Below are 25799 nucleotides of genomic sequence, written 5' to 3' on the forward strand. Positions count from 1 at the left end.
GATGAAACTGTTTTTTTTCTTTTTGATACAACACACGCATATGCACACACAAATATAATATTATCACACACACACACACACACACACACACACACACACACACACACACATACGTGTGTGTATGTGTGTACTATAAACTGATAAAGACAATAAAATCTAGAGGATGTCATGCGAAATAAGATGCCACATTTGACGTTTGATTACAATTAACACACTTATACGTTTTTCTGCAGAGTGAAAAATACGCGAATATTATCCTATTTCAACTCGTTCTCTCAACTCCTGCAATGAATGAAAAGTCCCCTCTTTCCTCCCCCCTGTTGACGTGAAGGAGGTTTGCTCCACTACCCCTTTCTTTTATTCATTGCACTGTAAATAACTCCACTTTATGAAAAGCAGTCCATGTGACTCGCGGATACGTCTACCCACAACACATTATTATTTCATCGGTTTTGAAAGAGGGGTCTGTAGCGGTGCTCGTGCTTTAATGTCTGTGCTGCCTCTGATGTTGTGTAGTACACAGAAGCCCTTGTTGCTCTCCGTATGCCATCCCTCACTTGAATTCACAATCACTTCCAAGTGCATAAATAGCACGCGAGACTAGCGCACCGGGAACTCGTGCGCTCGAACGCCATGGAGGCGCTACGGCAACAATCGGCAGGAAGACCATGACTGCCGCCGGAACGCAGTAGCTTGGATTTTTTTTTTGTGGGTGGGAGGGGGGGGGGGATTGTTGGTAAAGCACTTTGTTATTTTCAGTGACCGACAACCTATGCGTCTTCTCACTAGGGCTTTAGGGAACTCATTGACCAATCTTTAGTAGAAAAGTCATCACACTCTTTAGATTAATGGTTCATTGAGAGAGAGAGAGAGAGAGAGAGAGAGGGAGAGAGAGAGAATGAATAGTATTTGTCATGCTGAAAGATTGACATGAATATCAATGAGAATGAGTTTACACCGGAGATTTGAGTTCAAACAATTCAGCACACCATGACAAGAGATCTGCTTATGACTTTGACAAGTGAAAGGATATTTAAGCTTAAATAAGTGCATTAATTTTGCTGTGGGAAATTCAAAAGTGAAATGATCAAGTAGTGTAAACTGAAATTAGTGTTGCAACATTACATTTTTTTTTGTAGTAAACGAACTCGTTACAATCCTTATGGAACTGAACTGAACATTAGAATATCACACATAATACAACTCAACTCACCAAACCTGTTTTTAGTGGGATTCAATAATGTTTCAAATCCAACAATACAGCCAGCATAGATGTACAGCACAAAACAGTGAGCACAGAGCTATGCATTATTCCTCACAAATAAACTTCACCAGCTCTGAGTGCTACACTTCAAATACACCAGTAAACATATGATATGTGAGGGTCCAACTAGGGGCCTAGACCAAAGTAAGGAGCGCCAGAGACCCAGAGATGTGCTGTTGTCTTAGGAGGTTTGGCCAGCTGAAGTCCTCAAATGGCCTTTCAAATGAGTTGTACTGGGCCACTTTCTCCAAAGATCAAAGAGGTTTCCTAGGAACATGGAGGCAGCCCATTACTGTAGCACTGCCCTGCCTATAGCCCCGCTCCGTCCCAGTCATCTAAACAACACTCTAGGTGCAAGGAACTACAACAAAGACTTGTAACACAGCCATTAAAGTTTAATTGTTTTTATCCCCTCTCTCTCACTCTCTTTTTTTCTTTTCTTTTTGCTTTTTTTTTTTGCTTTTTCAAGCTGCGAATTCGGCAATGTTTTCCTCTACATTGCATAAAAATGTAATGCCAGCTCGATTTTCATGGTAGTGCCTTTGTAGAATAAAAGATATATGTGTACAAAAAAGTAAGAACTCCCTGATGTTGGAGGTAGACAGTTGCTTTTCAAATCCTAGTTTTGGTCCTTTATTTTATTCAGCAGTGAAAAGCAATGGATACAGAAAATAATGATGCCTGGTACAATTGTCAATCATGTCCTCTAACTCTTGGAGAATCTCAACGCATGGACACAGTACACAGTAATGAAAAGTATCAAAAAATTAGTCAACCTCAATCAAAAGAAATCGAACAAAACAAAAAATAAAAAGTATTTCACCAATTACATAAACATTTTTTTTTTTCATTCTTTTTTTTTGTGCTACAGTCCCAATTAACTGTATACATAGGGGATTATATTCCCGATTATTAGCGAATGACAGAAGTAGAAAGGATACATGACTCAACTGCCAGACATAATGCTTCATAAGGTATGCACAGAGGTACAAGCAATAAATACACATATTAGGCAGAGCCTTACAGCTACGCAAAGCAGATGCAGAAGAAAGCAGATTTGCTATTCTTAGCAAGCAATGAGAGAACAGTAAAAATTCATGAAATTCAGAAAAAGAAACACTGACTTTTTCTTAGCTTAGAAAAAATGTCTGGTAAATTTTAAGGGTCCACCAACATTTTTTTTTGTTTGTTTGTTTTGTTTTTACATAATATGCACAATTATCAAAATACAGAGAAAATTCCAAAAGACCCAGACAATCCTAAAATCTAGTCGAGGAGTAGATTGCCAATCTGGAGGTCTTTCTGGTATTATGTGCAAGCAACTATTTTAGACATTTTTTTTTAATGTTTTTACAAAACCCATGCAAAATCTACAGGTAATATGCATTCTGTGGTTGAGAATTTTTTTTTTCCCTTCCCGAAAACAGTATAGCTGAGGTATGCATACATATGCACTGTACGCTTAGGCCGTCATCCTGATCATTTTTCGTTATAAGTTTTTATTAATTCATATTTCCAGTCCACCAAATGTTTTTAGACATGCATTTTAAAACACAATATCCCCTTACATGGTTTATTTTTACATATTCATTCTACAAATGTTTGAGGACAACCTATCACAATGCAAATCTTCCATATCTGACACAGGGAATGTAAACTGTCTATTGGTTATGTCCTATGAGACAAGCGTAAAGAGTGAAACAGCTCTTGTGGCATTCGAAGAACTCGTGCAATCTGACAGAATTGTTCGGAAATCATCATGAAGAGGTAGAACCTTTTGGAAAGCCTTTTTTTTAATTTATTTTTTTTTTATTTGGGTTAGTGGGATACTCCCCTTTTTTGAGAGAGACGCTACGTCCTTATATTTGGTGTGATAAAATTATTATGGACGTCGTCTTCAAGTCTCTGTGCTAATTCTAGCAAAGTATTAAGAATAAGCTTTGTTTATGGATCCAGCTCTATCTTTGAGTAAGATTGTGCATATGTGTGTGTGTGTGTGAGAGAGAGAGAAAGAGAGAGAGAGAGAGAGAGGGAGAGAGAGATTGTGTATGTGTGTGTGTATGTGGGCTTCTATCGTCACCAATCACCTGGTTTGGCACAACATCTGAAAGCAACAAATACACACTATGTTTCCATATGCGCAAAGCATACTTACTTTGACATTTCAGGTAAAATAATGCAATGCATTATCAGATTTAAGACAGGTTTCTGCATTGGCATTTGACCAGGACAAGGACCAGGGAAGTCAGGACACCAAGAAAGCTCGGCTGTGTAAGCTTTCAAATGTGTCTAGATTTTTAGCATCTCTGTACCATATAAGAGGAGGCAGAGTTTTGTGTAACTTTGGTTTGACTGAAAACAGAAATGACCCTTAAAGCAACACCCACTTTTCTAGATGACATTAGCTATCGTAAAATGAAAGATCGTTGAATGATTCATGACTTTAGCTGTGTAACCTAATGCCAAATGTGATACAAGACAATGTTTACCTATACAGAACACAGAAAGTAATTCACTTATTCTTTCAACATCCAACACTAACTGTATTTCTGTAGTCAACAGGTCATGGAGTATACAATGGGTTTTAATCTATGGAATAAAGCAAACATCACCTAGAAAAGGTTCTTTTCCACTTTAATATCCTCTTCTTCAATGGCTATATTATTTGCTTTTCCAATACTTCCAAGCCATATCATTTCATATCATCTTGAAATTATGACTTTTTTGGCTTTGCTAGATATCTTAAAAGTTTGGTTACTATGTTTTCAGTTTCGGCTTTGACACGGTTGTGAGGAAACCGTACAGATATAAGACGACATGTTGGACAGGCCCACTGAACAGTACATTTTTCACAAGAAAAATAATATGACTTAGATGGGGGAAAAAACGCAAAAAATAAAAACAGAAACATAAACGAAAACAGAACAGAAAGTACACAGATATATATAAAAAAGGTATTCACAACAACACAGTTTTTTCTGCACTTCCACTGATACACAAATGTTAAGTTTTGGTCATGATCCACTTGTAGCTGCACTCTAAAATGTTACCCATGCCTGTAGTTTAAAGTTATTTTTCTTTACCGGACCCTCATAGGGCAAACCTACCCCCTACCTTGACAACGTGAACGATCCACTGCTCATCAAATTACACATCAGCAAAATCGGCTTTTTTAAAATCTTTGTACAGGGCTAAATGACACGATCCCAGAGGTTATTAAAGAAGGTAGTTAGCAGAAAAAAAGCTTCTCTTTGTACTAGTTAAAGTCACAGAAGACGGACCAAATCGTTTGGTGGCTTCTGTCTAAGCTATTGGCCATTGATAGTGTTGGCTTTGGTTTCTAGCTGTTGCCTGTGACTGTTTGCAGGTAGACAAAGCTTTAGATCAAAGGAGGTAAAGAGACTATTAGAAGAATCTGCAGAAATGCAATTTCCCCCCTCCCCTCAGCGCAATGCTTTACACAAACAGTTACATTTCAACTTAGTATCACATTTCACGTTTTCAGCACAGAGAGAGAGAGAGAGAGGGAGAGAGAGAGAGAGAGACTGGAGACCTACTCTTTTTTTTTTTTTTTTTGGACAGCTTCAACAGTCTTGACACGGCATTTTTTTTTGTTGTTGTCGTTGTCTTTAGAAGGTGTGACCTCAGGAATGGCATTTACAGTTGGTGGTGGTGCAAACAGAATTGAAAAATAAAATCAACATGGTAGAAGAGGAACAAAACGGAATAAAATACTGGTTTTTGACTTTCAGCAACATACAGGCAGTGACTCTAACTCTGATACTACTCCTGTGCAAATAATAACAGAGCAACAACTTTGAATTGAACCAGCAATTGTATCTAACATTAACAACTACCGTGGGTCAGATATTCACAAACAGAAACAGTTTCTTTTTTTGGCAGTAATATGAGGCCATTTGATTTCTACATAACAGCCAGCTTCTCTTTTCAGTTCATGAGCTCAAGTTCGTTATGTGAAATGGCCAAGCCATGTAAAATCTTGTGTTTTCTTTTTTTTTTTTTTTTTTTGTCATTGTTGTCATTGTTTTAAAAACCAGACATTTCATGTCTTCTCGTACGTGGTTCCCAAATGTCTGTAACAAACAGTTTTTTTGGGGGGGGTGGGGGCTGTCTCTTGGATGCATGCTTAATAAATAGACTCAGTCCCAGTCAACAGTATTGTGTGGGTGTGGAGTGGTTAGAGCTGTGGAGCCTATGTATGAGGGTGGAGGCCACGCTGGCTGCACCCTGACACGAGGGGGGCTGAGGTTTCTGTCACTCCAGGTCCTCTGATAAGTTCCCTTCCTCAAGCTCCCGATCCTCCTCCACCTCAGGGCTGTGGTTGGCTGTCGTAACCAGTGACATTGGACAGTCGTCATCGTCCATATTCAGTGGCTCCTCTTTCACATGAATTGATGGCCTGAAAAAAAAAAAGAGAGACATTTTAGATTTTCAGTGCTAAAACTGCCCACATTTCTCACAGTAATTGGATAATAAACTAAAAAGGCTTTCCCTATGCACCCTGTCTGTTGTCTATCTTTCTCTTTCTCTTTCCCTCTGTTTAGAGACCTGACTGCCGTGCTGCAGAGAGGAGACAATCAGGCAGATACTCATAAATAAATGAAATGTTTGCTCTCATCACTCTGATACCAAGGATCTCTCTCATCTACTCTCTGATTTATTTGCTCCTCCTGCTATTTATGAAAGTAAATTAGGTGCTGCTGATGACGTAGAATATACCAAAAGGTGTTGTCAAGTGACCACACATGCATGCAGGCACGCGCATGCACACACACACACAGACGCGCGCACACACACACGCACACGCACGCACACACACACACACACACACACACACGCACACACTTGCACACGCATAAAAATTCCTTACTGTTCTTTGTCATTAGGGATTTTACTCAATAACGCACATCAATAATAATAGTTAGAGCTACAGCAGAAAGAGGAGTGCACTCGTGAGCTGAAAGGCCTGAGAGTGTAAAGTTTACTGATGACACCTGGTAGAAAAAAGCAGCCCTTTATAAATAATGGAAAGTTTCTTGTCCCTCTCTCTCCCCTGAAGCACGAGAGATGGCAGCTTTTTTATCCGCTTAATAGAAAGCACAGCTCTTCGTTAATATGCAGGGGCTGCTGTGTGCTTCAGGAGGGAGGGAGAGAGAGAGAGAGAGGGAGAGAGAGAGAGGGGGAGAGAGAGAGAGAGAGAAACCTGAAGCCAGGATATGACATTAATCAACCCAACTCCTCCAGCTCCACTTGGACACCATGATCCCTGTTTTTAACACCAAATGGATGAATATCTTCAGCAACTGTCAATAAAACACAGGGTAAAACAGCCTCGGTGAGTGGGCTCCTACCCCCGCAACAACACGGGGGTGGGCGGGGGAGAGAGTGGCTACTAACAAGAATGATAACACTGTCACACACAAACAAGGCTTAACGTGATCCGAGGGTCTTCTCAGGAAAGGGGTTTGCGCTACTATGATAAATCTGACAAAACCTAATTATTTCTGACATGTCGGATGCATCAGGAAATCCCCACAGAGTAGCCTAAAAAAAAAATCCTTATCAAGGAGACTCTGGGTTGTATTAGGTTTCTGCCAGTCTTCTTCTGGGCTCTGCTCATCAATGGCAGGAGAGGAACTTTTGAATTTGAAAAGAATTTTAAAAGGTACAGATGACTTTAATATTTATAGCCAAATAAATTAATATTCAGATCTTGTAGGAGAAGGTGGTTTTGTAATGAATATTTCTGTCTCCTGTCCTGAACTAATGCACTACACATGAGTTTCTATGATAAACAGAGCAAAGGAGAGCCCATATACAAACCCCTCAGTTTATTCATAATTACACTGGGCTTAATTAGACACCCCACGCTAGAAAACACGGACTAACATACACCCGTTTATGCATGTAAAATGAGTAAAAACATTCTCAGTATACAAATCAATCTTTTAAATGTAAAATTTAACCTCCTTAGTATGCAATCCAACCTCTTAAGAATAAAAATAAGTAAAAAAAAATTATTTGAAGACAATAAAAATAATAAGTTAATTTCGGTCAAGTTTCGTGTGTGGCATAGTTGAGTGTAGGCTACCAGATCAGTAAACAGTCTTTAGAGATATCAGAAAGAGACAAATGACCCTGCGCCAGAACCATTAACTCTGTCATGACCCTGTGGCCTTAATGTGGAGAAACATAGCTACCAGCCATCATTTACATTCATTATAATCTCACTGGCATGGTGAAATGCCACAGAGAGATTAGGGCTGATAGTCACTTTACTCTGTGTGTGTGAGCATGAGGTTAAGACAGTGTATAAAAGTATTAGTGCCAGGGATGGGCATGAAGCTCAGAGCAGTGTGTGTGTGTGTGTGTGTGTAAGAGAGAGAGAGAGAGAGAGAGAGAGTGTGTTCATGTGTGTTTGTGAGAAAGAGAGGGAGGGAGAAAGAGAGGGAATCACAGCTCAGCCTCAGTAGAGAAGATCACAAAGGATTATCACTGGCAATCAGGTGAAAACAATTTCAATCATGTGGATAATGCCATTAGCCCTGTTTGTGTGTATGTGTCCATGTGTCTGTGTGGGAGAGAGAGAGAGAGAGAGAGAGAGATAGAGAGAGCAAGAGTGTGTATGTGTGTGTGTGTGCGTGTGTATGTGTACATGCTGAATGGAAGTTTGTTAAATATAAACTGAAATAGCTAATGTTCTTTTAATATCATCTCAGAGCGGACTGAATCTATGAAATGTATAAATATAATAATTTAATCCATGGCTGTTACTGCATATTATTTTTTCATTCAAGCTCACTGACATTTTTTTCCTTTCTACCTCATTCTGCACACAAACGCACACACACACACACACACACACACACACACACACACACACACACACACACACACACACACTTTCATACATCTGAGCTGATGGCAATGCTAAGCTATTTAAGGCTGAACAATATATGCACAGGTGTAGCTGTCAGACTCTCTTGGTTAGTGAAGACTTGTGGAAACTGGGCAGGTAGCAATTCTCCATACTTCACGGGTCTCTTCACTTTGCATTTCTCCACTCTTCATTATTAAATGCATCCCAGAGACCAACTCAATAAACACGCTTCCTCCATTTTGGGCATTTAGTGTCCCATGTAAGAAAGACGCAGCCTTTCATGTCTTAAAGTCTGACCAGAGAGAGATGGCACGGTTCATACTAAAGACAGAGACTGAAGCATCTGTCATTAAAAGTTAAAGAACTAAAGGGAATGAATACTGTGGGGTTCTGTCTGGCTTTCAGTCTTGCCCCATTTAACATTACTGTCCCACTTCTGAACCAAACACTCACACACACACACACACACACACACACACACATATACACAAACACTAACACACATACACGCACACACGTATACACAAACGCACACACACATACACACACGTGCATATACACATTCCCCTTCTGTCTCTTTTTCTTTTCTCTCTTTCACACAGACAAACAACATGCACCACGGCACTGCTATCTATATCACAGACTATTTTAATTTGGCCTGCTCCAAAATTATGTTATGGGTAGCTGAGTCTGACATGATATACAGAGGTGGAGGCTTGTGGTGTTGACCATGAAGGGAAGAGAAAGAGAGAGAGAGAGAGAGAGGGGGGGGGGGGGGGGGCGACTTGACCTCAAAGCTTCTCTCCTTTTCTTTGACTTAGTAAACATGACAGTGAAATGTGTGACATCATCAGTGATTATTGGAGGGCACATTCCTCAAACCCACAAGACATTAATCTTTAATCTCTCTCTCTCTCTCTGTTTCTCTTTCTCTCTCTCTCTCTCTGCTCCATTATAAAAGACGAAAAGGCAAAGATTTTACAGTAATTAATGATACAGTTAGCTGCTAAATATTAATAGGAACAGTCTTGCATAAAATATAACATCTAAACCTCTACAATACTGACGCTGGAGGAATTAAAACCGAATCTGTAATTACGACGGTCCCTATTTATAGGTTAGGATGGTAATCCAACACCCAAACGTAAACTTAACCTCAGGCATGAAAAAAGGTGCAATATTTAAGCCAGCGTATGCAACTTCAGAGAGAGCTCTTAAATTCCTGAATATCTGCACTGTTCTCTAGACTACTTGTACGTTCAGAGAATGTCACATTTGGAATCTGAAGACATATACAACTGTTACATACAATATTTTTTTCTCTCTCTGCAATTCTGCTGTATACTAACTTTTAATATATTCTGATTTTTTATTTTTTTGCACTCCTGTATATCTCTGTCTTGAACTTTGCTGTGTGTGTATGTGTATGGTATTATTAACTCACATGTGTGTCTGTGGGGAGTATCCAGGGCTGCTGTGTCCATTGGTGTCCAGATGTTCGAGGGATCCATTCAGGTCGTCGTGAGCGCTGCTCTGTAATAGGCTGGGAGGGCTGCCACTCAATATTCCAGGAGGACTGCCACCCATAAGCCCTGACGCACTGCTGTTCATCAAACTAGTGTTTCCCAGCAACGGCACAGAAGTCTCCGCTAATGCTGCCTGTGTGTGTGTGCATGTGTGTGTGAGAGAGAGAGAGAGAGAGAGAGAGAGAGTCTGAGATGAAACAAATCCTTGGCAGTGAACACATATTCCTCAAAAATGATATCTATGCTATTTGGCTTATATTGTCTTACTTTTCTTTTTTCACTTGAGCACAGAGAAAACTTTAAGGTGTGTGTGTTTCTGACAGAGCAATGTAACTGAACAACATATATGACCATGGTTTCTGTCACACCTGCACAAAAATGTTTAGAGCTGACACAGATATACACACGTACACGCGAGTGTGCATGCACACACACACACAGACACATACACACACACACACACACACACACACACACACATAACTTCTAAATGACTATCAAGCCGCCCAAAAACTTTATGAGGAAATAATAATACTAAAGGCCTCTGACAGTGTTGGCTCCTGCACATTAAAGTTATATACAGTAATTAAATTTTAACATTTTTGCCATGAGCTCTGTGCTGGCCGACACCATGCAACCAAATCATTTATGACAGCATGGATAAATATTAATGTGTCTGCTGCCGCATTTGCAGACTCTGTGATCAGTCTGAGAGTGTTAGAGTTAGTGTTACAGCTGCTCCCTACTGCAACCACACGGTGTCCTTCCAGCCACACAAACACACGTACACACACACACACACACACACACACTCACGCACTCACCCATACGCACGTGCACACACACACACACACACACACACACACACACACACACACACACTCACACACACACACACACACACACTCACTTACTCACTCACCCATACACACTCACACACTCACTCACTCACTCACACACACACACACACTACATGACCAAACACATACACACAATAGTCACCATCAATATATATTAGTATATATTAAATCACAAACTGAATTTCCTAAGAACTGAGCGTGTGTGTGTGTGTGTGTGTTTGTGTGTGTGAGCAGTACAGAGGAGACAGAGGAAACACATGCTCTACGACTGCAGTAGCGCTGTGTTGTCATACTGGATTATCAGAGGACAGCTTCACTGCCGATCAGGGCCATAATTACCTGCAGGCTGGCATTGAGAGCTGCTCCATAACCCAAACTGGAGGGCAGGTTCTTCACCAGGTTTGGACTTCTGCAAATACACAAACATCCCACGTCATTTTTCATCCCAATTATTTAACAAATATCGAAATGTTAAAAAATTGAAAATCAGTCAAAACAGAAAATACATATGTAAGGATCACGTTAGAAAGGTGAAGTATGTAGACAACAGTTTCAAGAGTAAGTTTCCAAAATATGACATATAATACTTATATAACAACAACATAAAATATATGGAGTATGTATGTAAGTGCGCATGTATGTGCATGTGTGTTTGTGTGTGTGACTGTGTTTGTGTGTGTGTGCACAAATGTGTGTACCATGTGTACACGCGGGTGCGGGTGTGTGTGTGTGCATGTGCATGCGTGTGTGTGCATGCGTGTGTGTGTGTGTGTGTGCGTGCACATACCCTGTGATCTTCTGAGACCGCCGTTTCTGATACTCCATCTCATCCACTGTCCACACTGCACCCTTCACGTTTTCCACCCGCACAAAACATTTATGTAGACTCAAGTTGTGCCGCACAGCATTCTGAACACACACGCACAGAGACACACACACACACATACACACAAACACACACAGAAGAGAGAAAGTGAATTTAGATCAGAATTGTTGATTAAAAAAATAAAATTCAGTTTCGACATAACACAGCGCACTGACAAAAAGTGGTGCACACATACACACAATAAAAATGTTAAAGCACTAGACAAGAAGAGAAGAGAGAAAAGAAAACATGAAACCAAAAACACAGATTGATATCCATGTCTCTCCAAGAGTAAATATACCTGACTATCAACACACTGCTCTCTAAAACAGCATCTCTTCAGAAAGATGTAGTGCAAAATCAGATGATTTAAATTAGGATTGAAATTAAAATGAGTGCTTAGAGGGTATTTTGAGAAGAGACAGTGTTTTGATGAAATGAGAAAGGACAAATGACCAAAAGCTCCACATTCTCCAAATAAAAAAGGTCCACATTCTTTGACTTATAACACTACATACAGTTTCAATGACACATATTCTTTCAAACACAATTTTTTTTGTATGTGTAAAAATATGTAGGTCATGCTCTCTTGCTCCCTCTCTTCATTCACACACACACACACACACGCGCGCGCACGCGTACATACATGCATCTGTGCGCGTGCACATACATGCATATATTTATTTAAAAAAGGAATCCAATTAAAACACTCATGAAAGCTGACAAATACTGACTTTTGCTTCAATATATGCTTCAAAATCACTATTAGAGTACTTCATTATTACAGACTTTCATGTATTATTGTGGGGATGTGGTGCAGCAGTTTCTGGTCTAAGAAAGGCAGGGAGAGGAAGAAAGAAAGAAAGAAAGAAAGAAAGAAAGAAAGAAAGAAAGAAAGAAAAAAACTCATAAGCAGATCTCAGCCCATCTGACCTGAAAATCCCTGGCTTTGATTGATCTTAATGCCCATGGCTCTGAATATGATAATTTTAATATTAATGAGCAAATGAGTAGTTTGATTATGCATGCTATATAGTTAGAACTAATAAGAGGAGGAGAGTGAGAGAGCAGGATCCCCAAGCTGAGCTGAGCAGCCTCGGCAGCCTGAGATATTAAATCACCTTTCAGTCCTCTTTAAAAATTCTCTCAGTTAATCAAATGACAAACCCATCACAGCCCAGCCCAGTGCCTGGGCCACACAAAGGAGAGGAACAGCTCACAATGTACAAGGCGCTGTAGTATTGTATGAGGAGGGACTGAAGTGTTTCTAATACCACTGTACATCCTGGCATTCTGCTCAGTCCCAGGCCAGATTAAAATAGTCTGTGATATGGGTTAAGCGCCTTTCAGCGTGTGTGAGTGTGTGTGTGTGTGTGTGTGTGAAGAAAGAGAGAAAGAGGTAGATGGAGAATGTGTATATTGCCAGGCTTTTGTGTGTGCATGTGTCTGTGTATGTCTGTCTGTGTGTGTGCGTGTGTATGTGTGCGCGCACATGCGAGTACAACAATCCAAAACACAGTGACTAATGTCAATAAAACAATGAACACATCACAACATACATGCACATGCTGGAGTGAGTATTGGCTCAGTACACAGTGAGCTGGAACACACCCTCTTGCTGCTGTAATCATACAGCAGGATCATTATCAGCCCAAATCCAAATTAATTCACTTTGCTAAATCTAGTGCTGCGAGATGCTTAGCATACTGATGAGTATTTTCTCCCTCTCATTCTCTCTCTCCGGATTCTCCGTTTCCAAATCTGTCTCTCTCCAAGCCTACAGTCTAGGGGACATTTCTCTGAGGTAAAAATAAAAAGCAGTGAATTTACAGCTAGAAGGGAGTCCTCTTATCAACACAGACGCTCCACAAACACACAGAGTGTGAGAGATGCTCCTCAGTCTTCTCTTTCTTTGTCTGACTGCCAGACAATAAACTTGCAGGGACAGCAGTACAAATGAGGGTCTTTATTCTGGTAAATAAAGTGTTTCTAACGGATAACAAGACAATCTGAGCATTTAGTCACTGTCGGACGTCCCCTTACCTCGACCAAAAAAACAAAAAAAAAAAAACCAACGGGCCCTTGGCTTGAGCCACGATGTGTACAAAAGCAACACAAAAAAAGCCCCCGTCTACAAGGCAAACAGCCATCTTTCAAACTAATTAAGCAATAATATGCAGGAGGGAGGGAGGAGAGAGAAAGGAGAGGAGTAATATGCAGTGGTGAACAAAAGCGGCTGATGATTGAGTGGCTGTGCTGTAATTAGTGCGTCAGCGCCGCCACCTCCACGACAAGCCTCGCCTATTAATCGCACCAAATTAGAAAACGATATCACAGCCAGAATTATTCTTTCAGTTGTCATTTTTACAGTGAGAGAAATAGGAAAAGAAGAAGAGAGCAAGAAACAGAAAAGAGTGTGACAGAGAGAGGGAAGAGGAAAGAAGGAGAAATTCACTGCATTGAAAAGTCAGGTTAAAGAGAGATGAGTGTGACCCTGATCCGTCCCCCGTTTTGTACATACATGTCCCTGATGTGGAAGGGGCATGCGCTTAAAAAAAAAAAAAAACCCCAAAAAACCAAGAAGGCAGAAGAGAAGAAGAAGAAGCATTCTTTACCTTCCATGTGGCGGCATTGCGTCTGAAGTAGGCGAAGGTGCGTGTGAACCAGCTGTAGATTTCATTCAGTGTTAATTGCATGTCACTCGAATCCATGATAGCCTGCAATGGGATGACATCAAATAATATTTACTAACTAGTGCCAGCATGGCCCCTTTCTCTCTCTCTCTCTCTCTCCTTACTCAATTCAAGCAGCAATTAATTTCCATCTAATCAGGCGGAGTTAATTCATTTCTCCCCACTCACCTGTCTGATGAGTGTTGCATAAGTAAACGGTGGTCTGACATCAGCGTTCTTATAAAACTCGTAGTTTGGGGCGATCTCTGCAAAAATAAACACAGTGTCACCACCCTCAATAATTGGTAAACGCGATTCCTCAAGGAAATTAATTCGTTAAAGGGCTTCATCAAATTAAAAAACTGGAGACAGAAGCACACAGAGCAACGGGAGGGTGTGTGCGTCAAAGCAGCGCTTTACACGTCCAACAAAATACATTTTTAATTAATCTCTCTCAGGAGAAATCTTAAAACATTAATACAAATCTCTGAAATTAGAGCCATGTAGATATTTTGTATGGATTTAAATAATTTATGTCCTCTCTACCCGGGTGTGCAACATCCAGTAAATATAAACATCAAACAGTACAATTTTTTCACATTCACCGCTTTATATACACACCATTGAAAAAGCAATAAATATTGTATCATTTTCTATTTGACGTTAATTAATATTCTTGCAATATTTATGCACTGTACCCCACCATATTTATCTGCATTGCATAGGGATGGGTAAATTACATATATTATAAATGAAAGCTTTCATCTGAGTGTTGGTATGTATTAGAGCAAACAGAGAGAGATGAGCAATAGATGTGTATTTAATCTGTGCCGTTGTACGAGGGTTGCGCTGCAGTGGTTGAGTGGTGAGAGTAAAGGGTACCTGAGGACAGTGGCATGGAGTATTTGTCAGAGTGGCGTCTGCGCATGGCGCCCATGCTGGGCATGTTGGCAGGGCTGAGGACGGAGGGCACCTGGGGCACCTGGGAGAGTGGCGTAACTGGAGCAGTGGGTGTGGTAGGCGTTTGGGGAAGGTTGGGAGGTGACACGGAGGGCAAATTCTTAGACATGGTGACACTGGACACCAAGTTCAGCTGTGGAAAAGAAAAAAGAGAGCAGAAAGAGAAGTGACAAGAGAACAGAGAAGGGAGAGAGAGAGAGAGAGAGAGAGAGAGAGAGAGAGAGAGAGAGAGAGAGAGCTTTAGTTTCAAAGGAGCTCTGGCATGTGCGAGTGGATGAGTGGATTCAGTTGTACAGCTGTGTTTCCACTAATAAGCTGTAGAGGAAGCAGCCAATCTCCACTAATTACAGGATGAAATTGTATCATAAGAATTCTAATTAGAGCACGCTGTTAAAGATTATCTAACGATCAGCCCCCGTGTTATCCCACCCCATCGCTGTCCCACAAGAGCTCCCTCCGTCTGTGTGTGTGTGTGTGTGCCCGCATTTGTGTGAGTGTGTACAAAAACAGAGGGAAAGAACTGCCACCTGGCTTTTGCCCACAGTCATATGCTCCTCTCTTTCTCTCCTCCACTTCCTGTTTAACCAGTATACAGTGAGACTAAGTGTTAACTGCTCCAAAACTGAGATGTATCACTAATCTTCCGATTGGATTTTTTTTCTTTTTTTTGGTTAATACACTGACGAGCTCCATCCCAGATCTTATGCGAGAGGCTGCAACCAACTGGAAAATTCCACCCTGACCTTTCCTCTGACTGCTAATTGGCTGGAGTGGTAATGACATCATTATATATTCAAAATCAAATTGCCTTAATTGCGAACTGGTAAGCAGAATTCCGGACTGCCTCATTTGGATTAGACGAAACCGATGGAGCTGAAGCATCAGTACTCGTTTGGTTGCACGCTGACGAATTCGATAAAATGTCAAGTTGGCTGTTCCCCCAATGCAGTGTGTTTTTTTCGATTGATAATTTCATATCCACTTAACGTTAATGAGATAATGCCAACATTGAGACGGTGGCATCTGAAACACAGCTCTACACTGAATTAGCTCACAGAAACCCAAGTACTACACAACAGATAATCGCTTTGCAGTACGCTGCTAATGGGCCACATTTAAAACATTAATAGAAATTTAATGATGGATACATAGTTTCTACATTAGAATGACATTTTTTACATTATACTGAGAAGTAAGTCAATGACACATGCTCAGCAGATAACATCGCTTTGATTCAAAGCTTAAAGCCACGTTCAGGGCTCTTAAATGCACCATTTTCTTGCTCATCGCTATAGAGAAAAACACTGACTGCCACTGTGAAGCCTCTTAAGTAGTGTGGATATCTAAGGGAGTAAAAAAAAAAAGCTTTACTGAATCTTACGGATGTAATTTTTTCACACTTTGCCAAAACACTCCATTTGGTATGTATAATGCAGGAATGTGTGTGTGTGTGTGATTGAGAAAAGGTCAGGTCAAGGCAAAGGGCCAGGGCTTTGAAGTGTTCCTACTTAATATCCTATTCACTGTTCCACAGCTAAAGCACATGGACAAACTACAATATCAACCAGTAATTATACGCTACGCCCGCCACACAGAGACCAACAAAGGCTTCTGATACGCTGTCAAACACTACAAAAAAAAAAAAAAACCTCCACTTCATAATAAATCCTATCAAGTGTGTGTGTGTGTGTGTGAGAGAGAGAGAGAGAGTGTGTGTGTGTGTGAGTGTGAGTGTGTAAAATGTATATTTATAGTGTTAAGACAAGATTTCTTTTCCCCTTCTTCACCTGGTACAGCAACAAGCGTAACATGTTTGCAGGCACACAATCCAGTATTTGCAAAATGAAATTTATTAAAGCTTAACTGAGGAAGAGAGAGAGAGAGAGGGAGAGGGAGAGAGAGAGAGAGAGAGAGAGAGAGAGAGGATGAGCACTTTGCGACTTCAGCTCATCTGAATATATATTCAAGGTTGACGAGCAGAAGGGGAAAAAGCCTCATTATTCAGGGCTTGCAGCCTTGGTAACTTTGATTTTCACTCCTTCATGGCATGGCCAAAAGGTAACATTTAATGAAGTGCCATTCAGACAGTAAATGGGGTCATATAATAGGCAGTGTGCCGGCACCTTGTGTTCACCGACTGATAGCTGTTAAGGATGCCATGATGTACCAACAGGGTTCACTTCGCCCAGATAATAAATTCATGTTATTAATACTTATCCAACGACTGGGCAGCCTCTTCTCTGTCTGAACATATGAGGAATGAAATTTGTGCTCTGATATCTACCGCTTATCTGTGAAATGTCTACATTTTTCTTCTTTATTTTTTTAATTTCTGTCTTTTTCTTTCCGTATACTGTGTTGGGTGTTCTCTTGGTTTTTTTTCTTTTTTTCTGTTTTTAGGGGGGTGAGGGTGGGCAAGAATTCCATAACACGCATTCCAGAATAAGAGAAGGTGGAGCCACAATGCCGTGGCTGAAACCTCTCATTTAGGAATTCGCCATTAATTGCCCGCCATCAAACGCAATTAGCTGTTCTTTCATGTGTTCTTTATGTAATGTGATCCTTCATTAAAATTATTCATTCATATGCAGTCTTGGATTACGGGCAGAAAATTCTTTATTAGTGTAGATGTAACCAAGCTGTCTGTGTTCCGAAGATGAGACAAGGGAGAGGGAGAGAGAGAGAGAGAGATTGAAGAGAGAGAGAGAGAGAGAGAGAGAGAGAGAGAGACTTCAGGTTCATCTGAATATATATTCAACGGGTATTCTATAGGCACAGCATATGTACTATAATACACTGGAAGAAATGAGAAGTGGATTTCCATTGGGTTTACAGTATAATAACTGTATTATTTGATAACTTATTTTATATGATGGGTGGTGGAGAGGAAAATGATCCTTTTTGAATTTGGCATTTGTTAAACAGCAGCAACAAAAAGCATTTTGTGCTAAAAAAAATGCAACAATTTATTAAAATGTTGCCTAAATCATTCGTTGGAAAATATATTTTGTTGTGCTAATACCTACTTGAGAGTTATGTTTGAGGCATCTGTGTTTTTTTTTTTTAGTTTGGCATAAATACCGAATGCTGTAAAGTTTTAAATTCAAACCCATTTTTGATCTTTTCTGAAACTATTTTTAATAGAAGAATTCTGGGTCAAACACACAGACACCTTTCAGACGGTTTTCTGATCACTAGCTATTTCATTGCACATCAAGTCTCAGCATGTTATCATGTATCATTTGAGCTGTTTGTTTTCAGAATGAAACATCTTCAGTCTTTGTGTCCTCATAACTCTAAGTGTTCATCTGGTCACAGTGCTTAACAGCTCCCTCTGTCCAACAGGTTGTTCACACCATTCAATCCATCAGGCCATAATGGCTGTGTGTGTGTGTGTGTGTGTGTGGATTAGGGGAGTATGGGGTGGCTATGATTTAATACCCTCTCCTGAGCATGGAGTCCTCACAAACCATGTTTTTGATGGGATCTGTGTAACCTGGTATTACAAATCCCATTCCCTTCACATTCTCCAGCGCTCTTGGCTCTTTTAAACAGCAACCGCTCAGACAGTTCATTTTCTGTTGGCACCTGTTTACTGTACATAGAGCAATATGCACTCACGGGTTTAGGAGATGGCTTGGGTTCAGAGGGGCGCATGTGCAAGTGGGCCATCATCGCTTGTAGACGCTCACGTTCCTTAGAAAGCTGTTAATGGGAAAAGGGGGGGTGGGAGGGAGAAAAAAAAGAATACACTTTTAAATATGAGTGATTTTCCCCAGTCTACCATGGCAATACATCTTGCTATCGAGCTTGTCTGGTTGTAATGAATCCTGCATATGCCTAGTCCGGTTCTTCTCAAAGAAACAGACTTTGAACCGAGTGCTCTGAGAGAGAGTGAGAGAGAGAGAGAGAGGGGGGGGGGGAGGGAGAGAGAGAGAGAGAGAGAGAGAGAGAGAGGGAGAGAAAGGGAGAGAGTGAGAGAGAGAGAGAGAGAGAGAGAGAGAGAGAGACAGAAGAAACAAGAAACATTCCTGGTGGTGTGGGTTTTAGAGAGGAGGAGAGGTGCTGTAGAGGTCAGAGGAAACAAATAGCACTTCATCTTTTTGTCAATAGCAGAATTTAGGTCACAGAAGCTCTGACAGTAACAAGCTACTCTGGCCATAAATTAGAGGGCCCTGCGCGTCTACTCAAAGTCCTGTGGACACTGTTAGGGATGGACTGGAGCCAGCAGCTGCCGAGAGGTGAAAGGGGTCCTACAAACAGAGTGCCGGAGTGGCCCGCCTCCAAGCCCACGCTCGGTCCTTAGGAGGTCCAGTTAGTGCCCTGGCAATCTGCTATCATCAATCTAATTCTAGGGGAGTGACAGGGACCAGGCAGTGCGGAGGGCTGAACTCCGCCACAAAGTCTGCATCCACCCTGATCTGGGCCTCATTACGCCTGCCGGGACATCACACCAGGAATGAAAAAAGGGGTGGGGGTGTGAGAGAGGGAGAGAGAGAAATTGTGAAAGACAAAAAACAGCAACACTGCTGTAATTGGTCACAGTGTCAAAGCACTGGGTTCACTGATTCTAAAGTCAGCGAAGAGGAGAATGAAAAAGAGCACACTTTCTTTGTGATGTTTTACATATAAACAAGAATTATTCATTGTTCTCAGAGCTCAACACCCAACAAATAAATAAGGATGGTTTTGCCAAGCGTAAAAACCTTTAAAGGTTGAGGGGAACGCTTGGGTTGCATTCAGATGGGCATCACAGCAGCTTAAACTCCACTGCAGGAGCCAAAGACCCTCAAAGCCACTACAAAGAACTCAGACGTCTTCTCGTAACAGAGAAACTTCTACAAAACATCATCAAAAACTCAAACAAGACATTCATCAATAAGAATTCATATTTGGGCCAGACATGCAGAGTTCACAGTATTTGAATGGTTGATTCTGTTTAAATGGTCCCATTCATTTTCCTCTAGCTATCTTGGCCCTTAACACATCAGAACATAGAATAAATTAAAGCATTATGATAAAAAAGAAAAAAAAATCTTTAAGCAATGCAGTTAAGTTCCTGGTATTGCTTTAACTCATTCAACCTTAGCTTAACTTGCCAAGATCAAGTCACATAAGTAAATAGGGACAAGGCCAATCATTCATACAATTACAGCACATCAGTGTTCAGATATTCCTCATAATTAACGCATGGAGACCAGTGTTTTGACCACCCTCTACCACCAAGCCGCAGTGCCCGTGGTGTCTGTGCCAGCATGCCGTGGGGCAGAGAATGGGAGGCAGTGCTGAGTAATACTGTCCTTCAATCACATCTCTCATTATCTCAGCAGTGTGACTTCTGTAATAAGGTCACGCACTGCCTGCTGAAAATAGGGCCCCATTTCTGTGCTTCCTTCAGGTGCAAAAGTGCATTTAATTAACACCAGCCAGTATGGGAGGCGCACATATTAATTGGATGGTATGGAAAATAAGCACAGCCCTAATTCAATTAAAACAGACATCATGGCTTTTTTTTTTTTTTTTTAATTTGAAGGGTTTCTGCGCCTATGCTGGTCTTGGTTGCGTGTGTGTGTGTGTGTGTGTGTGTGTGTGCGTGCGTGTGTGCGCAGGGGGGGGAGGCCCTCTGCTGTGTTTCTGCTTTTACCTCCAGGGATATTTCCTTGAGTAGAGGTGTACTGTACATAGCAAACTGTGTTGAGGAGAGACTGTTTGACAATGTTGTTTCCTTGAACAGGGATACTTATCTCGGTAATGTAAGCGATTTAGTGTTGTAAACCGTACCTGAATCTCTAGCTGCTGTACCACCTGCATCTGAACGCGACACTGTGCCGTGCTCCTGTCATCCAGCGCGTGTTCGCTGTTAAGGTGCCTGCAGGACGTACAAGATACAGTTTATAATCACACCAATCAGTGCTATGACAATGCTAAACCATGCCTTACACAAAAGAACAATAACAACAAAAATAATTATCAATATAGGAGAAATATAATTAAGAAGTGTAATGAGAATAATAAATTATTACAGTTTTTTTGTACCTTTTTATATTAATAGAGAAAAAAAGATTCTGTAATTATCAGTAGAGTTGTTGCAGTCATTAATCTGGCTTTGTGGTGTAAAGCACTGGTAGCTGCATTAGTGCAGCATTAGTGCCCTGGAAGAGGTCTTTTCTAAGGTTGATGTATGACTGGATGCTCCATCATGCGTTGAAAGCTAGTGTTTAACATCACAATAGGGCGTCTGTCATCAGGCCGGTACGGCAGCTCAGCTTATGTGGGATAAAAGATGTCGAAGGACAAAAGACCTGGCACAGAGTTTTTGTCTTCTTCATTTATGGAAAACAATAAATGCAATTTAACTTCAGTAACATTTAAAAAATGCCTTCTCCACAAAAAAAAAAAAAAAAAAGGCGCATAATTCAGCCTGTGTATTAAATGTATCATGCCTTCATTAGGAAGAAAAAAAAAGAAAGGAAAAAAAGAAAACGGGCAGACAGCAAGAGCAGTCAATGACGGTTTGCCTTGATTGGATTTTGTCTGCAGGACACAAAAGAACCTCGCCATTAAAATAGACCTTTATTCTCTGGTGAACGCAGAGAGGCGAAAAGGTTCTTTAAAGTGTTGTGATGTTGGGTAATGAGTCTCTATCTAAATTATCATTGGTGACAAACCCACAAAGCGCTGGAAGAGGAGACATGCTTATGAAATGCCAGAGCTGCCACTTTCTTTCTTGTAATTATAGGTTAGCTTGCAGACCCTTCAATGATCATTTACAGTACTGCCTCCAGTGCATTAGTGCGAGTTTTAAAAACGGGCACACACATACACACACTTACACATACACACCCACACAGACTTACATACACACAGACTCTCTCACACACACACACACACACACACACACACACACAGACACACACACACACACACACACACAAGGATCTAAGTGCATCCACATACCCCATTCAATACTGCTACACATTCTCCTATTCATTGTAGGTCCGAGCTATTGTTTATGCGCAATATGCAAAATAACAACTTAGTCACACCCCTCCCCCAAACAAAGTGGAGGACATTTGAAAGCACAAAAGCCCCTCACTACCTTTCAATTACGGTCGTGCACATTTAAAATCATCTGAATTCATCACGTGCCTTTCCCGCTTTTGTAACTGTTTCAGGTTTAATGCTTGGAGACTCTGCTTCAGGAATGAGAAGCCAGATATTGCTGTGGGAAGGTGGAGGAGGGAAAGAAAGAGAGAGATAGATAGATAGATAGATAGATAGATAGATAGATAGATAGATAGATAGATAGATAGATAGATAGATAGATAGATAGATAGATAGATAGATAAAGAGAGGGAGGGAGAGAGAGAGAAAGAGAGAGAGAGAGCTGGGCTGGTGGGCTCCTTCAGTCCGTGCCTAATTGCTGTTTCACAATGCGCATGAAAAGGGGCATTTCATTAATCATTTAATCACGTCCCTCGCAGGGAAGACGGGAACTAATGTTGCAAATACACGTTTTCATTTCAGCGCTCATAATGCTATCTTAGGCCCTTGATGTATGGGGTGTGGTGCCATTTACAATGTCTCTCCAGGACCAGAGACCTGGGCTGCTTTGACTCCAGTCTACCACAGACTACAATGTCTCTCAAGGACCAGAGACCTGGGCTGCTTTGACTCCAGTCTACCACAGACTACAATGTCTCTCAAGGACCAGAGACCTGGGCTGCTTTGACTCCAGTCTACCACAGACTACAATGTCTCTCAAGGACCAGAGACCTGGGCTGCTTTGACTCCAGTCTACCACAGGCTTCAATGTCTCTCCAGGACCAGAGACCTGGGCTGCTTTGACTCCAGTCTACCACAGACTACAATGTCTCTCCAGGACCAGAGACCTGGGCTGCTTTGACTCCAGTCTACCACAGACTACAATGTCTCTCCAGGACCAGAGACCTGGGCTGCTTTGACTCCAGTTTACCATAGATTACAATGTCTCTCCAGGACCAGAGAACTGCGCTGCTTTGAGTCCAGTCTACCATAGACTATAATGTCTCTCCAGGACCAGAGAACTGGGCCACTTTGACTCCAGTCTACCACAGACTTCAGTGTCTATTCAGGACCAGAGAGCTGGGCTGCTTTCACTCCAGTCTACTACAGACTACAATGTCTCTTCAGGACCAGAGAGCTGGGCCACTTTCAAGCCAGTCTACCAAAGACTACAATGAGCAGAGCTTTCTTTCATCAGTAGCGTACATATTTAGGATGTGACTTTTTCAGAAAAATTCAAATGGCTGCATGTGATAGTACACACTCAGTTAAACACACACACAAACACAAACACAAACACAGGCACACACACACACAAACACAGGCACACACACACACATACACACAGAGGGAGAGAGAGATAGAGAGAGAGACAGAGAGAGAGGCAGAGGCAGACTGGGAGGTTAGACACAGCAGTCCCTAGCAGGCCCTAATGAGACAGGCTCAGTGAGAGCAGTTCAAACAGAGAGGTGAGGGGAAGATGAGGGTTTGGCCTCCACTAAGAAAGCCGCTCTAAACAAACAATACTGGGGCTGCCTGTAATTTATGGGTCACTTTATAGGCATATTGATTTTTGCTTTGAGAGAGAATAAGCACCATGATGGGCTGATGCAATGTGCAGAAGGCAGACAGAGAAGAGGTATAAGGAGTTAACTACACATATATCTTTGTTGATAAACATAAAAATACTTTTTATGAGGTGAATGAAATTTACTGTCTATGTGTTATTGAGTACTTTTGTATTCTACAGAAAAAATAAAATAGATAAATAAGCAAAAAAAAAAAATCATGGATAAGCCAGTGCTTAGCAATGGAGAGATCAAGCGACTTTACACACATATAGAGCAAAAATATGATTTGTATAAAATAGTAAAATATACAACCTATACATGCATTGGTGTCTTCTCCTAACCCGACAGAGACGAGGTTAGTAGTTTTTCTGCTGCTCAGTGCTCACAAACGCTCTATGGTAGATGTCTGGAAAGCTTAATGATGATTATTATGATGTCTTAATGCCTTGCATAGCTCTTCTAATAACTCTAAGAACATTTTTCCAGATGGATGGAATTAAGAGGAAGATGTTAAAGAAAGTGCATGACTCTTAAGGGCTAGTGTGACAAGAATAGGACAGAAAAGAAATGGTAAAAGAGGAGGTACGTACAGTGTGGTATTGATCAGACAGAGATAGATATTTGTAAAGGAAAATGATGGTTCAATTGCTGAGGGGAAATGTAAGATGTTGAGAGTAAGCAAGACCTGCAGTGACAGCTGGTGGAATTCTTCCATTACTAAACACAAGTTATTAATCTTCATATCTCTCTCTCTCTCTTTCTCTCTCTCTCTAAAAATGGGAGAATATGAAGAAATATGAGTGCCAGAACTAGGGCAACCAGCAATCTGCAACTTACATAATAAAGATGCCAGCACAGAACAGCAGAAGCTAAAGTGGTATGAATTTATTAAAATCTCGGCAGGAATAGAACATTATGTGTCCCATTTATACATAACCCCTAGAAACAAACGCACGCACACACACACATGCGCGCGCACACACACACACACACACACACACACACACACACACACACACACAGTAATATTTTCATTTGAACTTCAGAGCTAATACAACATGCCAGCCGTCTCTAGGCTACCTCTTCAGGTGAGAACACTTAAAAGAAAGAGAGAGGAGCTATTAAACGCTGATCTTGACAAGTTTCTCCAGCAACAACACAACAAAGATCACTAAACGTGCCGTGCCAATTTCACCCTGCCTGATACAATTGACAGGGAAGGGAAGGGTTCCCCCCTTTTCCCTGCCCCCTTCAAAGCTGCCATTTGATTCTGACACCTATTTTATGTAAACCATTTTAGGTCTAAGCGTGTGTATGAGTGTGTGTGTGTGTGCGTGTGTGTGCCTGAATAGTACATGGAAATGACTGGCATCTCCTAAAACATTAAAGGACTCTTTCTGACACTGGAAATCGCTCCTCCAAGGCACAGCGACAGCAAGCATCTCGGCTTCACAGATCATTCCAGCGTTGGAAGTGTGGTTTAGTTTTTTTTTTTTGTATGTGTAGGTTACAGTAGAGCAGCCTTGAGTGTGCATATGTGTGTGCTGTGCATGTATGTGTGTGTGTGTGTGTGTGTGTGAGTGTGTGAGAATGTAGCCCTGGAGCCTAACCTGTGTTTTAGCATTGCTGAGAACAAATGCATGCTGTTTTGTAAGATGAGCGTTATGGCAATGTCTCACTATACAGGCAGTGAGTAAGGTGGCCTTTATCTTTCCTTCTTTCTTTTTTTTGAGGGGAGGAGGTGAAACTATGAACCATTCTGTACACTTTAATCATCTTACTGAATTTACAATCAGTTTTTACCCTTTATAACATTTATAACCTTTATAACAATGTAGCAATTTGTACTGTAGATATTATTGAAAAAATAACAGAAACAGGTATACATACATACATACATACATTTCTATCTATCTCTCTCTCTCTCTCTATATATATATATACATATACACACATACCTATACACACATATACACATAAACACACACGCACGCACGCACACACACACACACACACACACACACACACACACACACACACACATACACACACACATATATATACACACACATACATATATAGATGTACATGAGCTTCTCATTGCTGTGCTTGTGGTTAACGTTTTATCCACTTTAT

At 41.0% G+C, this 25799-nt stretch overlaps 1 protein-coding gene across 3 annotated transcripts in view; it reads right to left on the bottom strand.

Moving 5' to 3' along the window:
* Positions 1 to 5539: 5539 nt before the first annotated feature.
* The window catches only part of foxp2 (forkhead box P2), a 54718-nt gene continuing 34458 nt past the window's right edge, over positions 5540 to 25799 (bottom strand). For 2 of the 3 annotated variants that reach the window (XM_030769998.1, XM_030769991.1), the window contains 10 exons: positions 20830 to 20917; positions 18670 to 18753; positions 14971 to 15181; positions 14278 to 14354; positions 14032 to 14133; positions 11339 to 11460; positions 10891 to 10960; positions 9763 to 9824; positions 9610 to 9696; positions 5540 to 5684 (listed from right to left, as the gene is read on the bottom strand). In XM_030769998.1, the coding sequence (XP_030625858.1) occupies positions 5540 to 5684; positions 9610 to 9696; positions 9763 to 9824; positions 10891 to 10960; positions 11339 to 11460; positions 14032 to 14133; positions 14278 to 14354; positions 14971 to 15181; positions 18670 to 18753; positions 20830 to 20917 (1048 nt within the window). Of the gene's footprint in view, positions 5685 to 9609; positions 9709 to 9756; positions 9825 to 10890; positions 10961 to 11338; positions 11461 to 14031; positions 14134 to 14277; positions 14355 to 14970; positions 15182 to 18669; positions 18754 to 20829; positions 20918 to 25799 lie in introns of all 3 variants that reach the window. The other variant, XM_030769983.1, reaches the window with a different exon arrangement.

The sequence above is a fragment of the Chanos chanos genome, chromosome 1 (assembly GCF_902362185.1).
Source record: "Chanos chanos chromosome 1, fChaCha1.1, whole genome shotgun sequence".
NCBI classification, from domain to species: Eukaryota; Metazoa; Chordata; class Actinopteri; order Gonorynchiformes; family Chanidae; genus Chanos; species Chanos chanos.